Source organism: Nothoprocta perdicaria, unplaced genomic scaffold (genome assembly GCF_003342845.1).
Source record: "Nothoprocta perdicaria isolate Ctin4 unplaced genomic scaffold, notPer1 scaffold_43, whole genome shotgun sequence".
Taxonomy (NCBI): domain Eukaryota; kingdom Metazoa; phylum Chordata; class Aves; order Tinamiformes; family Tinamidae; genus Nothoprocta; species Nothoprocta perdicaria.
Window position 1 is genome coordinate 2,379,830 of NW_020455677.1, and position 18,532 is coordinate 2,398,361.

The following is an 18,532-nucleotide window of genomic DNA, read 5'->3' on the forward strand; positions in this document are numbered from 1 at the left end:
ACAATTGCAATCGTACCACCTAACAGGAACAAGGAGATAACAAATAAAGAATTCTTCAATAAAGAATTAGTAATTCTCTCTCTTTTCTCTCCTCTGCAGAGAGATGTAATTCTTTGTTCTTTTACTAAGAATTGGTGTCTCTAGTCTATCTGATAGCTCACTCAAAAAGTCTGCCTCAATTTGAACTTTTTAAAAACAATATTTAAATTTGTCTATATCCTGGAGTTATATATAATTCTAGTATTTTTCTGTCTTTGGAGTGAAAAAACCAAAAATATTAGTAAAGTAATAAAATGCAGCATCCACATCAAAGTTTTAGTATATTCCCTCATTGCAGAAAATGCTCAGAAACTCTACAGAGATTTTATCTTCAATACACCCATATGACTTATCTTCCCTTCTTGACCAAGAACTGTTTTCTGCTATTTTGGGTTGAGATATGTAAGGACTGCAGGACCTGGGTACCCAAAATCAAGTAACTGAGTGAAAAGACGACTGAAGGAGGGACCATAAGACAAATATTTCTGTCCTCCTTTTTGTCCTCACTAGAAACAGCACAAAACACCCCAAAAGAAACAGGCAGAAAGTAACCTTCCTGCTTCAAATCAGTATATCCAAGAAGAAATACGGAAGCAACGAATTACAAGATGATCTGAGAAACCTGCTGCCTCTCAAGGGTGAAAATTGAGGCTTGTAGCTCAGTCCACTGTAATTCCTGTTTTTCCACAGCAAGTACTATCTTCTTCCTCAACTGATGCCACAAGAACAGGTGGAATTTCTAACGCAGTAAAATACAGCTCAACATGTGCAAAGGCCCCAACATATTGATTTTGTGCTTCTGTGTATTGAAAATATCTCCAGTAGGAAAAGTGAGATTACACTGAAGATGACAGCACAGTATCACAACTATTTTTGCAGTACTGTTAATTTCAGATGTCCTCAGAAAGCTTATTTGCTGAAACTCTTTCTACAAAGCAATATTTCAAGTGATTATTTGGGGAATTCACTATCCTTCCTCCCCTCAAYGGACTTGCACACTTTTATTCATCTTTTTGTCCAACAAGGGGTAAAGTAAAAATTGAATCAACAGTCACTAATGGAGCCTTGAGCATATAACTACAACAATTTACTGGAATATATAAATGGAAAAAAAMCCTCTGATTTTGTACAACTTCCTCTAAAAACAAGTAAAGTGATTATATGGAGGGTGATTACACTATGTCTTACTGCCAACATAAGTCAGGAACTTCTGCTTAGCTAACAGCCCTCCTTGGTTGCACTGTATAATCTGAAACAAGATGAATCCCAGCGCCAACAACCTTTTCAGATCTACCACATACTGATCTTCTAGACTTCTAGAAAATGCTTGAAGGGGTTAACATCATTTATTTGGTGCTATATAATATCTGGTGCATATAATAAGTGCTATCCACTTATTTAGCACAGAGATACATTAAAGCACACCCTATCTAAAATTATTTCCTTGCACTAAGTGACAGAAAACAGCCGTCACTGTCTCGCAGAGGCAGAGTTCTCCATGGCACACTTAAGCAACTGCCTTGCTTTGTTTTATGTGTCCTASCTTCCACTTTATTGCTTTTCTTTCTGACTCAACTGCAAGATACARAAGTTCAATAGTTTTCTTAGATATCCAGCGTCAGCTTCCCTAATGTAATTAGCATTGCTACTAGTTATACAATGACTTGGGCCACATTACAATTATTGAWTCAGGCATTTTTCCTCTCAGCTCTGGATAGGTAGTTGCCTATATATTTTTATTGTCCTATATATATTTTTATTGTCTTATATATTTTTTATAGTCCCATAATGATTATTTAGCTCATTATTTATGTAATATCAGCTGTTCAGCAATTTAGGTTTTACCCCAAGTTTCCCCCGACCACATTCAGGCGTCCCTATACCTAAGCACACTTTTCCCCTAAGTAAGGGAATACTTAGGGGAAAAAGCAATTATCACCTCCTTTTTGTTAGGAGACATGATACAGTGTCTATCTATACTACAATTTTTTTACTGCTCTAAAGCACCATTTTCTAATAGATTTTCTACTGTCACTTTTAGGTTCTCATTACTGCATAACTCTTTATTATTTCTATTAAATCATTCCAGGATTTTTTTTCCCATTTACTTTCCTTCAGATGCATTACTTGTATTTTTAGACAGTGGATCTCATTTTATTAATTTTATTATTTGTTCAATTTTAAAAAATGAATGCAAGGGAGCTTACGCATGGTTAAGAACACGGCAAAGCAATTAAACTGATTTTTCACTACAGAACAAAGCACACAGAAAGCTTCTCTCCTCTGTTTTAAGAGCTGCAAGTTTACTGATCTTTCTAGGTATAGGTACCACTAACTTTCACACTTGAAAATTCAGACTGAAAGACTAAGTACCAGGTCACAAAAACATACTTGCAAATCCACAATACTTACATACAGCCATACAGAAAATTCTGCATCTGATGCAGAATTCCTTTGGTAGAATCCTTTCCTTTGGTAGATAGGAAAAGAAATGCTTTCTTAGAATATGGTAAAGAAAGCTAAAGCGGCTAAGGGCTTCTTTGCTAGTTTTCTTCCCAAATTTCTTACATGGCTGTGAGCAGAAACTGTTAGCCAAAGCACAGCTGGTTTCTATAGCAAGAGTCCACACTCACCAAGGAGTCAACCTCTTTCTTCTCCAAAAATCAAGAGATCTGAAGCGTAGGTTTTCCTCAACAAGCAGATATACCTTTAGTCTTGGGACCTAAGGCTAAAACTATTAATACTTCCAACATTTCCAATGCTAGTGTTACAAAGGTGAAGTGCTACTTGTAGTAACAAGAAGCATTTTAGTAGGCAGTGTCTACGTATACAAAAATTATGAAACATTTCCATTCACTTACTTTTGGCTACAATGTTTTTCAAGTGGAGATAAACATTAGTTACAAATGTGACACAACTGAAACTATGTTTCTACAGTGTTAGAAAAGATCATTGAACTTTGGAGATTCTGAAAACCTCGGAGAAGATCAACTTGGGAAGCGCTCTAGCAGAAACAGAGCCTAAGGAGTTAATAAAAACCTGAATATTGTTTTCACAAAGGCTTTTTGAAAAGGCTTGAGACATTTTTATAGCCAGAAACAATTAGGGAATACTTGTTTCAGCATTTCTTCCAAACTGGAATATGACTGTATATTTAAGATAAAATTGCGATATGAAGAGTCTGCTAAAAGCACTTTTTTTTTTGTTTGTGCATTTTGTTTGTCACCCAATGTCACACTAACAACTCTGCATCTCATTCTAAAGCACATTATACTGTGAGATAAGATGAAAAAGACAGTTTTTTGTTTCCCCAAGGGGGAAGTACTTCTGTTAAAAGCATCTTTTTACGATACCATTCTTTCTGAATTACCAATAACGCAAACCAAAGAACTAGATACTGTACTCTAAAATTTAATATTTGTTCAATTCTTATTCATATCCCGTAGACAGCCCCATGTGTAACAGGGAAAGTATGTTAAATGCTTAAGCCTACTTAAGAATCCTAAAGATTGAGCATTTCTGTCCTTCAATCAGTAGGCTGTCAGGTCAGGCTCACAGACTGAGCAACGTAAAGTTCTCCTGCAGTTTTCATTCTTTTAACTAAATTCACATTTGACTTATGAGGGGAGATATAAGAAGCTGGTTTAAAAATATGTATGTGTGTGTGTGTGTGTATATATATATATATATATATATATATATAAAATGCATACATATATATAATTCTGCACTTCAAAAAAGTTGTTGTAACATAACCTTAATTTCAAATGCTTCTCTCAAACTTCAATTTTGTCAAGAGTAAATCCTGTACAGGATAAAGAGCAACTGGAAGGCAGTAAGAGCAACCTGCACACATATCTGAGGGCTAACCTTGAAGATTCTTCTCTTTGTGGTATGCAACAAGCAGTGGCCAGGAATAGTGAGGTCTGACTGGAAGGCCTTCCTCTTTCATGATCTTCATCACGTCAATGGCCATATCTAAAAACATTGATAAAATAATTAAACAGTGACCAAGCACATCAAACAAATGTGTTAAATAACTAAATAAGCAGAGTACCTGCTCTCTTGGTCTCCAAAGCACAACGCAAAATAAATGGTAAAGGTGCTGAGTGCATTTTTGCTTCTTTTAACTCGTTACAGTAATGTTTCAGCTTGCTTATAGGCTGCAAAGAATTTGAAAAATTATTTTAATATACTTTTCAATTTTTTTGTTTGTTTTAGGAATGTCAGATTCTTCGAGTGTTAAAAAATGGATATTATGCATGGCAAACATTAATGGACACCAAAGATATACTCTTGTWAATTTAATCTTATTATGTACAGTTGATATGAAATATTAAAACCAATCTGCTTTTATTAACTACGTATCTACTGCTTTTAGTCTTCAGAGTCATATTACATGATAAATAAATATAAATAGCTACTACTACTTAACTAATAAATATACTGCTATAAGTATACTTAAGACATAAGAATTACTGTGATGCATACCATATCTTTATTTACACAGTGTTGTAAGAAGAAGCTACCCTGGTCCAGATTATCACGTGATAAATGATGAAGAGACTTCAAAATACGGAAACTTATATCTTCGAAGCCTTGAGTTATCAAAGTCAAACACAGGTTCATTACATCTAGAAACAGGAAATCAGAAAAAAATAAAGTGTGATTAACTATTCTAGCATTGAGCCACTAAAGAAAGCAAATACATTTTAAAACTATCATTGACATACTTTTATATCAGTCAAATAATCAATAATCATAATCAAATTTAAGACTACCTTTTTCAGTATTATGTTTTCAATGGAATTCACTTCTGCCACTAAAAACGTCATGCCAAAATTTGTACAAGCATCACACTGTAGCATAGAAAGGTATGAGATAGGAGAAGCATTTCTAAACATGTTAAAAGAGGGGAAAAATGAGGTGAAGATTTTCAACACTTATCAAACTGACTAAACACACTAGGATCAAAAACTGACTTTTACTTTAAAGTTATATTCAGTATTTACAATCTACTTTTCTGTTAAATTCATGAACAGCTGTTCTAACAGAAGTTCTGCTACTGTTACCTGCAGAAAGGACTCAAATTTCACAACTTTCGTGTAAAGATTTCACAAATTTTATAGGGAAAAAATGATCCATTAATTTTGTATTCAAATTAAGAGTGKTTTTTAATATTTTAAAAAGTCTATAAAAATGCAGAACTAATGACTTCATAGATAAGATAAAAAAATTACTTTAAATRTTCAATAAAAAGCAAAGATAAAAAATGTTACTTTAAATTACTTAATAAAAAGCAAAAATAAAAAAGTTACTTTAAATATCCAATAAAAAGCAACTGTTTTTGGAAATATTACTTACTGTAGCTATGAACTGAAAGTGCATGCTCTCTAAACCYATTAGTAGTATTTCCATGGAAAACCTTGGCAACATACCTGGAATTAAATCTCTTTCAAATTTGATACGCTCTTTAATGTCTTCGATATACTGAGGATATCCAGCCTTGGCAAGGCTTAAAATAACCTGCATCAAAACCCTATCCATAAGATACCCTTCTGTCTTCTCAACCTCTTCTAGAGTCTGGAAGTGAGAATAAGTGTTAACTTTAATAAGCTTTATGCTGACCGAAAACCTGATATGTTAAAAGAAAAATGTTCACAAGTTGGTTTTTTTTTTTTTCTTTTCACTGGCTTTAGACACAAAGAAGATGGTGAAGAGCAAACCAATCATGGAAAGAGTCTTAAATATCTCTAAATTTTAAAAGGAAAAAGGACTAATAAAGTGATAACCAATATCTCTAATTTTATGTGAATATATTAGACGTATAATTTCCAAAAAATTTCTATGAAAAAGATCGCAATTAGTCAAACTTTTTCTTTTTGCCTGGAAGGAGGGTGGTTGAGGAAGATTTGCTTAATTTGTGAGCCACAGAAATACATCGTTTCCCACAATCTTCTGAGTTGATCCTTCCATTTTATATTGCTCATTAAATTCAAAACAATTTTCTCTACTGTTTCCTTGCCAAAACTTTAACTAAACAAAGKCCTGCTTTGCAGATGAGTACTCAGCAAGCCAGCCTCCAAAGCAGCATTATCCTCCATAAGCTTTGTGAACACCTAAATTCGCTTCTATGTTTGTTCTGTAACTCCTACAAAAAAATCAGTTTTTGAATATTTCAAATGGAACAGATTCAATGGCATTGAAGGGAGCAGGTACATTTAACTTTATACATCCATCATACAGTTTGTCTCTTGAACAACTCACTAGTGAACACCATTCACCATAACTTCAAAGAGTAAAAGGCAGCTACCAAAAGAAAACTATCTGTTTTTAAATAGAGTAAAAAAAAAGTGGTTTTAGTTAAACAACTACTCAGACACAAATAAAAAAAAAAATTTGCTACTGTGAGCAAACGTGTTCTAAAATATACTACTAATCCCCCACAGATGAAATGTATTCCAGAGTTAAAACTGAATAAAATACAACCCCAAATATATTTAAACTCAAACTTCAAAATACCTTTTTGATGCTGTCAGCATCACCCTTTTCAGCATATACGTTCAGCAATGATAAATAGGTGTCTGGGCCAGGCTCAACACCAGCCACCCTCATGACTGACAGGATATTTTCTGCACTCTTCATATCTCTAAAAGCATTGAAAAGAAAGAATCTCAATCAATTTAACCATGGTATTTATTGCAACTTGCATATTTCCTCATTTAATTCATAATGAAATAAATAGAACAAAATTAACAAAACCAGTTTTAAGAATATAACAAGCATAAACAAACCTATTTTAATTAAATAAAGGTAACAGTGCAAATATTTTGTTTATCCTATTATTTAAAATGCTTACTTCAGCAATCGAAAAAAATGTCAATACTAAAATACAATATTTTTAAATTGTATAAAAATACAATTATCTTGAAATTCAATCTTTTTGAATACAAGAATTCTCTACTTTTCTTAAATATTTGTTTTGCCTCAAAATGCATGTCTTTCATATATTATTTTTCAAAGTCACAAAATGCATATATACGTTTTATACATTATTTTTCAAAACCATTACATTACTCCCAGTTTTGCAGCTTTTAAGTTTTCTGTTCAATATCAATATATATTGCAGAAAATAAAAACAAAGAAAACTGTATTGACATTACCCTGCTCTTGCATGACCTTTCACAAGGCTACTGAATACCGCCTCAGTGATTGGGAGATCTTTATTCTTCATATATCCAAGAATCTTACTGAAAAAAAAATATGATGATGAGAATTTTTATTATTTGAAAAGATAAAGTCGTGAGTAATTTCTGTGCTGCTGGACAASTACTGCATCAAACAGGTGCAGGTAATTATTTCATGAAGCAATTGTATTTTAGGATGTTGTATAACATGCTCATAATACTATTTCATTTTTATGATGAATTATATTTCTCACTTAATATACACAGACATGAGGATTTATCTTTATTTTTCAATGCTCAGCAATCACACTGCTTTACCTTAAAAGGAAACTGTTCTAAAATTAATAGAGCTAAAATTATGCGTCTATCCTGGCAATCTGTGTAACAACAATAAGAAAAAAATGCTTAGTCTACTCTGTCCTCAAATAAATATTTGTCTTTCCCAATAGTCATTTTTTAAACATTTCATGTTTCATAGAYTCATATTTTTTCACTGGCCCTGAGAATGACAGAACAACTTATTTTCAGAGTAACTTAYGAGACAATTGGATTTAAATGGATTGGTCCACACATTTTTATTTTGTTTGGGTAGGCTTCAATTAGATCTAAAAAACTACTATTCAACGTTTGATTAAAATATACTTAATCCCCTCTGCTTTGCTCATGAAATACTTGAAAGGATCACCTGAACACAAATTTGAACATGAATGTCAGGAAATCTGCCAAACAGATTTCTTAATGTATTTACACATAACTGCAAAGGAATACCTGGCTCCTTCAATGTCACCCTCATTRCAATAAGCAGCAATCAACCTCTGGTAAGTAACCTGCAGAAAATAAAGAGGAGGTTAATGATTTCTATCCAGGAAASGATACTGCTGTTAGGAAAGATGGTATCATCAGAGGCTACCTACTCGATTGGGCTGCACATTTGCTTCTTCCATTCTGGCCAAAAATTCGGTTGGAGAGAACTTATGCTCATTCTGAAGGTAGACTTTAAGTAAAGCATTGTAATGGCTTGTATCATACACAGTACCTAAAGAAATATTTCAGACAATCAAACGCGTGTAGACTCTCAAACTATATATCTGATTTATAGCTATTCCAGCTAGTTAATTTCATATCAATTTTATTTTGTTCCAACTTTATGTAGGATCAGGTTGCTTTCTTTTATTCACCTTTGCAACACTAAACAATGCACATTTGCTTTTAAAAGACTACATATCAAGAGCACAGGAATATTTTTRCTTGCATACACTCCATTCTGAAGTCTGCCACTTCTTTTGCAGATTTAGCAACATTAAGCTCAAGAAGCAATTCTTCTGTGACGCATTTATAGATAAATGACTAATGTGAAATAAAAATCATCATCTAATAAAAGTCAGCAGCACTAGGAATACTCAGGTCAGCARATACCATGGCAAGTGGTCAAGATCTAATTGAGAAATGAAATATGTTCTCACAATAATCAAAAGCAAGCAGGAGGCTGATTAAGCATTGAGGAGGGAGAAAAAGCGGGGTGGAAATTGTTAATAAACACCCCTAGATGTCAGTATAGCTCCCAGAATAAGAAACAGATTTCTCATTGCAGTGACAAAACCTAATATTCAGTTGTTAATGAATATTTACCATGATAACCTAACATTTAAACACCATTAAACTGCCTTCAGTCCTGTGCTACCAAGAGAGCAAGCTGCAGTACTAAAGCATGTGGCTGCTCCTTCGTGAGGGAGTAAGAAGGAGTCCTACCCAGCGCCTTCATTTTGTCCCATATCATATGGGCAAGCTCTGTTCTCTCAGATGACACCACCTCTGGTAACAGAGCACCACAACTTCGCAACAGAAGCAAGGCCTGGTTACTCCCTGGGGATCCTGCAGTAAAAATAAATAGTTTTGTTAAAAGATCTAAGGTTAACCAGAAAGAGTCACCTAAATAAACACATACATACATAGATGGAACAAGTCTGTCAGATATAAATACCACTGGGAACTATATTTTTAAATGATTAAAATACATGCATTTTGCCTCTACGGTTTAGTCAAAGGTAATATTACACCAATTATTTAAAATATCTTTATGGAATATTACTGCCTAAATTTAGGGCTTTTAGGTTCCTATGGTAACTTCTGCAAGTAATCACATACACTTCTGGGCACTCATCCTTTTGAATGATGTACCTAAATTCATTTTTCTTTTTTTTTTTTAATTCTTTTTGTAGCTCTTGKGTAGTAAATTGGTTTCTGTTTTTATTTCCAGCCAAAAAGAACCACACAACAGAAGAGCCACAGCAGCAGCCTTTTCAAAGGAGCCAAATTTGCACCACCCCATACTGAACTCGCATGTACACAGCGACTTCTGGCGGTGCTGATGTCAGATCAGGATTACACCTAGAACAGGCAGGATGCTTCCTGACAAAGGCCTTGGTTTTTCAAGAGGGTTAAGGCAGACCCCTAAATAAGCTTTAAATTCCATAAGCTTAAAATTCACTCCAAAAGAAGCAGTCCTATAGCCCTGCTAAGCTTGCAGCCTATTCAACCTGCCATTATATTATTCCGCTATTGCTGAAACTGCTGTTAACCTCCAGTTTTTGTTCAYGAGGTGAGACCATTCAAGTCTAAAGCTAAAAAGCAAGTCTACTGGCAAACAGGATGAACTGTACAACAGTATGAATATCTGAACGCTTCTTTTAGAATGAAAACTTGACTATTATTAGGAACTGACGTAAAAGATGAAAGGAAAAAGTTCATGTCTGAATTTCTTCATACAGTACACGTTTAAAATTAGTAGAAAAAAATAAAATTTSAGACATATTGAGATACATACACTTTTCCTATATAGAAGGATCTTATTTGAAATTCAAAAATATTACTGTAAAGATTAAGCAATGACACTGCTATATGCTGAAAATGATTCTGGACAAAATACAACATTTAGTAGAGCACTGAGGTGAGATGAGGAGAAATTCAAAAAAGCAGCACAGCAAATCTTATACTCAGATGGTCTAGAACTCAAAATTTCCCAATCTAAGATCTATAAAGATTTATTGGAAAAGATATATAACCTTTRGACCAATTTCTGAAACTGCACAGTGCTTAACACCAGTATCACTCTGCTGCAGAACTGCTACTCAGAGAGGTTCAGCACAAGTTTCCACTATCAGCAGCTATTCTAGCTTCCACCAACAGGCAAGTTCAAATAAACGAGACAACTTTTGCCTAAAGAATAGGGAGAGAATCTAAAGAAARGTCAACTTGCTCCAATTTCACAGGGCCAGTCCAACCAGGGACTCCAAAAATTACCTTAAAGCTGGCTGTCAGCCTTGGGCAGCCCTCCTGCTCCAGAGGCAAAGCACAGCGGGGCTGCCAGAGATGCTGAGCCTTGAATGACTTCCCAAAGGACTTCCAGTCCACACCATTAGAAATGTTTGGCAAGTGATTTCAAACTGCCACACCACCACACCAAAGCTGCACAGAGCCCAACACAGAGACAGAAGCTGCTGCCAAGAAAGGCATCTCCAGCTGCTGATAACTGCAACTGAAAATTTACATATTGCAGAGGGTGCCACAGTAGCTTAATTTGCAATTAATTATACAGCATTATGGAAGGACTTATATGATTACAAAATAAAGGCAAAATAAAACAAAAATTGTTTGAAAGCAGAAAAATCACCCCCAAAAAATCTGCTCAGCGGCAGAAAGTTATACAAGGCTTAAAATTAGACAAATATTTGATAATATTTTCACTAACGACTGCATATGTTGAAAGTCAAAAGAATAAGGAAAAAAATGTCAGGAATAACAGTACGGGAATGCAGAGCACAAGACAGCTGCATCAATCACCATTTKTTTTACTGTACTAGAAGCTGAAGACGGTTATAAACACACACAAACCCTTTTCAGAAATCAACCGCAACCTCCCACACTTTTGCTTAGTTAATTTCTAATGTTGCTATTAGAAATATAAATGAGTGAGATTTTAAAATGGAAATATTAGTCATTTATTCAAATGGCAACCTACTTAAATCCTTTGAGAAATGTTACACTTTTTTTTTTTTAGCCTAAAAAAACCCTCTGGCTTGAAATACACTTACTTGGCCAAATGAAATCACTATGAGTAATTATCTCTTTGCTAGAATGAGTCCCTAAAAACTGTGTAACTAATCACAGATCACAAAGAATTGTGTTTTGAAGGTAAGCACAGAGACATAAAACCTTTGCCTACCCACACTCACAAATTATAGTCTAAAAAGCAGTCAGAATCAGAAAAGAGATCACAAGCAAAAAGTCAAAACTAAAGCAGCTCAACAGAAAGAGACCAAGAATTAAAGACTCGGCTTTTAAACACTAAACTGTAAAAGCTTAAATCCAGCTATATAAKCCAATATATAATACTGTCCAGAGAAGTACTCCAAGCTTTTAATTAAAACAAAATAACAGACACTCAATTCTCAGTATACTATCAAAAATTACTAATGTCAAAACTCCCATTTATCAACTATTGCCACCRTCTCGTCTTTTGACCTAACCAGTACCAAATATCATCATCAACTGCAGTACAGTTTATAAAAGATTATTCTGGATATTTTTTGTCAAAGGAGTATTGAATCTTCCAGAATGAACAATGCTTCAGCTATTTATTATCTTTCTATCAAAAAAAAAAAAAAAAGATGCTAAATATCCACAACTATCTGAGCATCTGGGAACTTGGTATCAGCTCCACGTTCCCCTATGGAGCTCTGTTTTAAAAACAAGTGATACCTTAAGGACAGCACCACAGCAGCATATACAAGCTTACAATAACTTACATTTTTAAAATAGGCTGTATAAAATAGAGATCCCTGATGAGTTCACAGTACAGGCTGTATGCAACATATGAAAGTTAATATTCAGCAAGAAGTGTAAGTTTTAGCATAAAAATCCATACAAAGCAAGTCAATAACTTCTCTAAAACATTTAAAGTCTGGTCACCAATGCATGCACTAGGTTAAAGAACATCTAAAAGACAATATTAATATAAACTAAAATCTTTTTATTCTTTTGGCTTTAATGAATGTGTTTGAATTAAAAGCAGCTTACCTGCCCTGCATATTTCATGGAAGATTTTTAATAGGAGTGTTTTAGGGATGCGGCCAGTTTTTCTGACAGAGGTATCCAATTTATTTAATGCCCAGTCAAACTGCCATGCCCGTCTGCTCTGAATTTCTGAATTTGGTTCTTCTTTAACTCTTCCCACCTGTTGAGGTGCAACTGTAAGGAATCTTGCGAGGCACACTGGATTTCTGCTTAAATAAAAACAAAGCAGAGACACAGAGCTTACACTTCTTTGAATCATTTTGCAACTACCCCAGATACACTTAAACATTCAAAAAAAATCCTCTTCCATTTCTTGTTCCTAAACAACCAGTTTCTCAAAAACACTCYGCGTTGATCTAAACACATGAAGGCGATTCATCTCACTGTTAGTCTTTCTACCTAAAAAGATGGATATAGTCATATATATCTGCTCACAGTGAGAAGTAAAGTTAAAAATAAAGTACRACAACTACAAATGTAATGAGGCGTTCTTTATTCTAGCAAAACAGGAGTTTGCTTTACAAAAAAAAGAACAAAAGAAGTTAGCACCTAAGAATAAAAAACATGGTATTTGTGTATACTAGAAAGATGAGAGCCTGTGCAGGACAAAGTATCATTTTCAAAAAGTGTACATGCACTTCTTGAAGTCTCAGGTGTATGCGCATAAACTAAGACAATCCATTTCCATACAAAGAAGGTAGCAAATACTGGACAATGAAGTTAAGATTCAGCAGTTCCTAAAATTCCCTCCTCACCATCTTTCTAGTCCAGAGCTCTGTATCTAAGTTTCTAAGGGCTCCACACTCACAGAAGTGTGAGCAGATTTCACACCCCCTCCCACCACGGAGGCTCCACAAGCCCCACAGGGTACCAGCTGCACGTTTTGTTGGCTGCACAGCCAGAGGAGAGGAGGGCAGGCACCAGTACCCAGGTGCCTGCAGCTTCTCACCGCTGCTGGGTGCYTTCCCCAGCCGTGGGGAGACCTTGTGCAGAGGGGCTGGTGGAGGGAGAGCGCGGGGGCAGCCCAGAGCCGGGCAGCACGTGCTGCAGGCTCCCATGAACATCGCCTGGCAGACACAGACATYGGCGCCCGTGTGCCACGGCGTGGTGCAGAGGAAAAGCCAAAGCAGCAACACAGCTCCTGTGCCATCAGGTTAGAGAAGGCAATCATCTCCTCATGGCCAGCAAACACCAGGATGGCCCAGAGAAAGAACTAAGGAATATGTGGCTRAAAGCAGAACAACATGGAAGAGTTAAGTAAGAGATTACAGTTGGTGGAAGTAACTGAATGATGCATGAAATATTGGAACAAGATACTTGGTCAAATCGGAACTTTCTTGTTTGGAAGATTATAATTAAGACTAGGAAAAAAATCAAACAGGCATGACCTTAAAATGGCTGATCTTACCACAGTACTACAGGATAAATTAGATATCCTCACAATGTAAATACTTTTTTTTYYCCAATTATTTTAATTGACATTCTTCAAAATCAGATGCAATGCTACATAACATGAAGTGCTGGAGTACTACTCCAAATGCTGCGATAGGTATTTACTTTGGTTATTATCCTTAAACTGCATTTTAAGGTCTCATCCATGTGAAATGCCCCTGGCAACCACAAGACACACAACAAACTTCAGATCTATTTCATTACCATCTGATTCTTTCCTGAACTGTGTCATTTCTCTTCACTGTYGGTCAAAACTGTGTTCCTTTGTACCCGCACAGAAAGAAGCTCAAAAGGACAGATTAAGGCTAAAGCCAACTGCATTGGTCTTTCACTACAAAGTGAACTCTCTCCTACAACTGCAGGATAAAAAGTAGCCTTCTGATTCTCAGCTTTCTCTCTACATTCATGAGGATCTAAAATGTAGGTCCTGCCCACACAGGAAAGGTTAACCCACTATACTTTTGTAATTCCAAWGTACAAAACCCTCAACTTAGTAACAAAGGTGACTTTCAAGAAAAGTCTCTATTTAGAGACCTTTTACTTTGGTCAGAAGGTCATAGGAGGTCAAGGAATTTTATTATGACAATAAGTTTCTCCAGTATTACCAATATTAGTTTTACTAAATGGCTCTTCTGAGTTTAATGCAGATCACTTTTAGCATTTTGCTATTATAAAACAACTAAGCATTTAATTTTGAACTTCCATCCACTTCTGACAGGTTCCTGTGTATGACAATGAGCAACCAGAAGCAACTTATTTGCTGATAATTTATATAACTTGCATCACACAAACAACCACAAATCATGTGTTTTTAACACAGGACTTCCCATGGCTCAAATCAAATTCACAGATATAGAACTAGATTCTTTAACAAAGTATTCTCCTTATCTCAACATACTCCCTGTCCTGTAGAAACATGCTACAATTCACCAACAGACTTTACAAGGACCTTTCAGAAAGTGTGGCATATGGCACTCAATTTCACCTGCAGGTATCTCCTCCGAATTAGAGAGAACAAAGATTATGATGCAAATCTTGCAGAAGGAGCAGTTTTCACTATAGAGCATTTTGCCATTTTAGAGGAGATGCTCTTTTCTCTGCAATTATGAAAATCAATATCCAAACACAGAGGTGAGAATGTCAGAATTAAGAAGTGGCATCAAGGCCAGAAATATAGGAGAGACTTGCCTACAAGGAGTTAACTTGATCTTCCTGCTCAGCGTATTTTATGCTCCATAGTCCAATTGTAATATCAACCCCTGAGACCTGGAGAACATAAATTAAAGCCCCTCAAAGACAGGCAGACCTTAATTCCAAATCTTCTATGGACACACATGGCTTGTTATAGCACTCTCAACTGTCAGCTACTATCACAAATTTAAGTATCCTTTCATTTTGTGAACTTTCTATAAAGAAAGTTCCARAGAGTATTTCCTAATGCAGAAATCATTGCAGAGCTAAAGTATGTTGTTGCAGATCTGAAGTTTGTTGTATTGGTTTGTCATGACACATCCGGTTTATTCCRAGTGCAAGGTATGAAAAGCTTTTAGTACAGCTCAGTGCATATTTCATGGCATTTAATACTAGACRTAGACATATGAAATGGAAAAGGTGCCTTAGATTTGGTCTGTGTTTTTTGCTATAAAATGGTCCTCACCATCCCAGTGAAGGTGGCTACCCAYGCACTGTTTTCAACTATTTTCTGAAGCAGCTTAGGTTAACTATGTACAAAATGAAAGGAGGGAAATTCCCACAAACTATTCCATCGACCCAGAGCTGCAGCACTCCTTGCAGGGAAACTACCTTAAGCCAGCCCATCCTTTCTGTCCTGTTGTGCTCAAGCTTGGCTCAGTCACAAAAGGAAAGTTAACTGTTGAGACTGGCAATTGCTGGGAAAAAAATATCTTGACAAGAGCAGTTAAATGTTGCATTCTGTTTGTACATCCAACATCAMTTTAATTCCGCCCCCCACCTTCACACCTGGTATCAATCTATCCCTTAATCCAAACTCTTATCCACAGGTCCCAAAGYGGTCCTGCAGTCATGGCATGCACTCTCACTTCTCCCCGTTCTCCTGCAGCTCTCTTGCTTTCCAGCGTCAGGCAAAACAGTACAGAAAAAGTTGCAGAGAAACATCCAGGGAACCAACGCTCATCTAAGAAAGATCTAAGAAGAAAGTCAACCACCTTAAGGTGATTTTACCATCTACACAAACAATCTGGCTGCAGGCTATAAGGTCTCACTAGTTCACAGCAGCAATGATGCAATTACTGTTTTGATGTTTTGCATAACTGCTTAGCCATACCAAAGACTCTGATGTGCCTCTATGAAACTTCAGTTGCTCCTCTTAACTTTTAAAAAATGACCAAATATCTTACATTGCTGCTCTARAACACACACAAACCAAAACTAGCAGCAACAGAAAAAGTTATTTGTAGCTATCCATTCTAAAGACAGTGTATGCCTGGATCCTGCCCAACAGTTTAATATCATGGATAAACAAGTAACCACATTTCATAGGACAGACTGAGTTTCAAGACACCCGAGCATTTGCCCACCTCACACCCTAATGTTCAGGTTTTGCAACAGGCACCYGCTTGGGATTTGAATTGATCTGTTCCTGCACCATTGTAAATACCTACCAATGTTAGGATTTGGACTGTTGTCAACACATACGCTGTTTTAAAACTGTAAAGCAGAAGTACAGTTTATACTTAGGCTATGGTAGTCTCTTAACCCTATGTCGAACCTGAACTATTTGAAATCCACTTTGGATGGCTATGGGATGTCATGCTTAAGTTTCCTTTTGTTATTCAACGAGGCAGGAACTGCTGTCCAGGAGAGGGCAAGAGAGAAGAAAATCTAAAATCTAAGACCATTTTTTTCCCTATGACAGTTGCAGATGCACTTCAAAGTACTTACTTGAGTCTAAGACTTGAGCATAACTTAAAACCTTATTCACCTTCGCAGCTGCCTTTCCACCCACTGAATATTGTATTGGCTCTGAGCAGATRAGCAACATGTCCTGAGCATTTCTAGAACTTTGCAGGTGTAACAGGTGGTCCAATCATCTTTTGCATACTCTACCTTTTGGTGATGGTAATAAGGATGCTTCTGGAACCTCAAGGTAATAAGATATCCTAGATTATTATATCTTATGCAAAAAAGTCAACAATACGACCTTTTTACCAAGATGAATTTCAAGCTTGGTTGCTGAAGTTGACCCAATGCCTACATGCTGACCCTTTGGCACTGAGCAAGTTTTATTCCTATTTTAACTGTAAGATGAGTGAATGAAGATGGATGTGGGTACAGTGAACAAATTCTGGGATTCTCAGCTATCTGTGCTCTTTTGCTTCATATCTAACACAAATYGACAGCTGCTACCAGAATATTTTGTAATGTGACAGCACCATGCAGTAAAAACACCATATCCCTTTCCTACCTACCTAGACTTGCTCTTTTTACTAATACTGAAAGAAATTAAGGAAATGTTCATAGCCTTGGAGRAAAAGAACCTAAACTCTTCTTTAACTACACAGCTGTAATTTACAAATTATAATTATCTGCTTTAAATTTACATCATTTTAATTAATAAGTGTAAATATAACTATAGTAAATCATTTTCCATAAACGTAAGCTAAAGCATTCTCAATTTTATAGACAATACAACATGTTGGAAATTAAAATCTAACCTCATCAMGGATCATGATCAGAAAACAAACCTTCTCTTATGCAGGTGCTTGCTTGAGAACATTAAAAGGAAATTTGCACAAGTCCTCATATAGCTCTAACAGCATCCTAGCTATATAAAGTGAAAAGTAAATATGATTCAAAACCTTTGATATACTTAACTTTACAAGGAAAAAGATCTCTGACAAAAGTAATTGCAGGAAAAAACAACCTACCTAAAAGGATCATCATGTTTTAGAAAAATCTGTAGACAAAAAAAAAAGCTAAAAAAAAAATGTATCAGAAGCCCAGGTTGTGATAGATATTCAGGGTTTAGCCTTTATGCACTTGCACATACAAGAAGTAAAGGCTCAAGACAAAAATAAAGACTCTCCGTATGCTAAAGGTGCATTCAACCACCACTAGAGAGAAAGCTCAGCTCTCCCCAAACTGAAAAGACGACGCTGCAACGCTTTGGTGCAGTCACACTAGGTCCTGTAGGACTCCTCAGGCCCTGCAGAACCATGGAGAAACACACGTGATATCATCACTCCACACTTTCCCGCTGCTTTCTACTTYAATGACTAGTTTGACGGAACAAATGCACTCTTCCTAAGCAGCAGAGCTTCGAGCTTCCTGCAGAGCCCTCYCCGCACCCCGAGCCTGTCCCAACTCTAACTACAGCCCCTGGGAGCGCGCTCCTCCCTTGACCTTCAGGGCGAAGGGAAGCGCGCGGGCAGTTTCCACACGGGTCAAAGGGGCGGCAGGGCCGGGCCGGGCCGGGCCGCTCCGCCCGCCCGCGGCGCCGCGGCAGCCGCTGCGCTCCCCGCTCCTGCCCCCCGACATCACCCTGCGCACAGGGGGCGAGAGGCCGCGCAGGGCCCCGCTCCGAGGGAGCCGACGGGAGGGGACGGCCCGACGGCCCAACGGCCCCAACGGCCGCCGCGGCCGGGCGCGCGGGCGCCGGGTCTCACCTGGCGGGCGCGGGGGCGCGCGCGGGGGGCAGGGGGCGCGGGCACAGCGCCCGCAGGCGCCCCGCGCACCTCAGCAGCGCCGCCATGACCGCCGCGCGCGCAGCAACACGTGAGCCGCGCGCCAGCGCCACCGCG

The 18,532-nt window shown here is 37.0% G+C and overlaps 1 protein-coding gene across 1 annotated transcript in view; it reads right to left on the reverse strand.

Annotated features, from left to right (window-relative positions):
* LRPPRC (leucine rich pentatricopeptide repeat containing) overlaps positions 1-18,483 on the reverse strand; it is a 77,541-nt gene extending 59,058 nt beyond the window's left edge. Inside the window, exons 1-11 of the mRNA XM_026046232.1 lie at positions 18,398-18,483; positions 12,303-12,505; positions 8,976-9,098; positions 8,141-8,262; positions 7,995-8,053; positions 7,203-7,289; positions 6,562-6,688; positions 5,478-5,622; positions 4,531-4,673; positions 4,097-4,202; positions 3,910-4,017 (exon numbers count right to left, since the gene is read on the reverse strand). Coding sequence (XP_025902017.1) covers positions 3,910-4,017; positions 4,097-4,202; positions 4,531-4,673; positions 5,478-5,622; positions 6,562-6,688; positions 7,203-7,289; positions 7,995-8,053; positions 8,141-8,262; positions 8,976-9,098; positions 12,303-12,505; positions 18,398-18,483 — 1,309 coding nt within the window. The remainder of the gene's footprint in view (positions 1-3,909; positions 4,018-4,096; positions 4,203-4,530; positions 4,674-5,477; positions 5,623-6,561; positions 6,689-7,202; positions 7,290-7,994; positions 8,054-8,140; positions 8,263-8,975; positions 9,099-12,302; positions 12,506-18,397) is intronic.
* Positions 18,484-18,532: the final 49 nt, after the last annotated feature.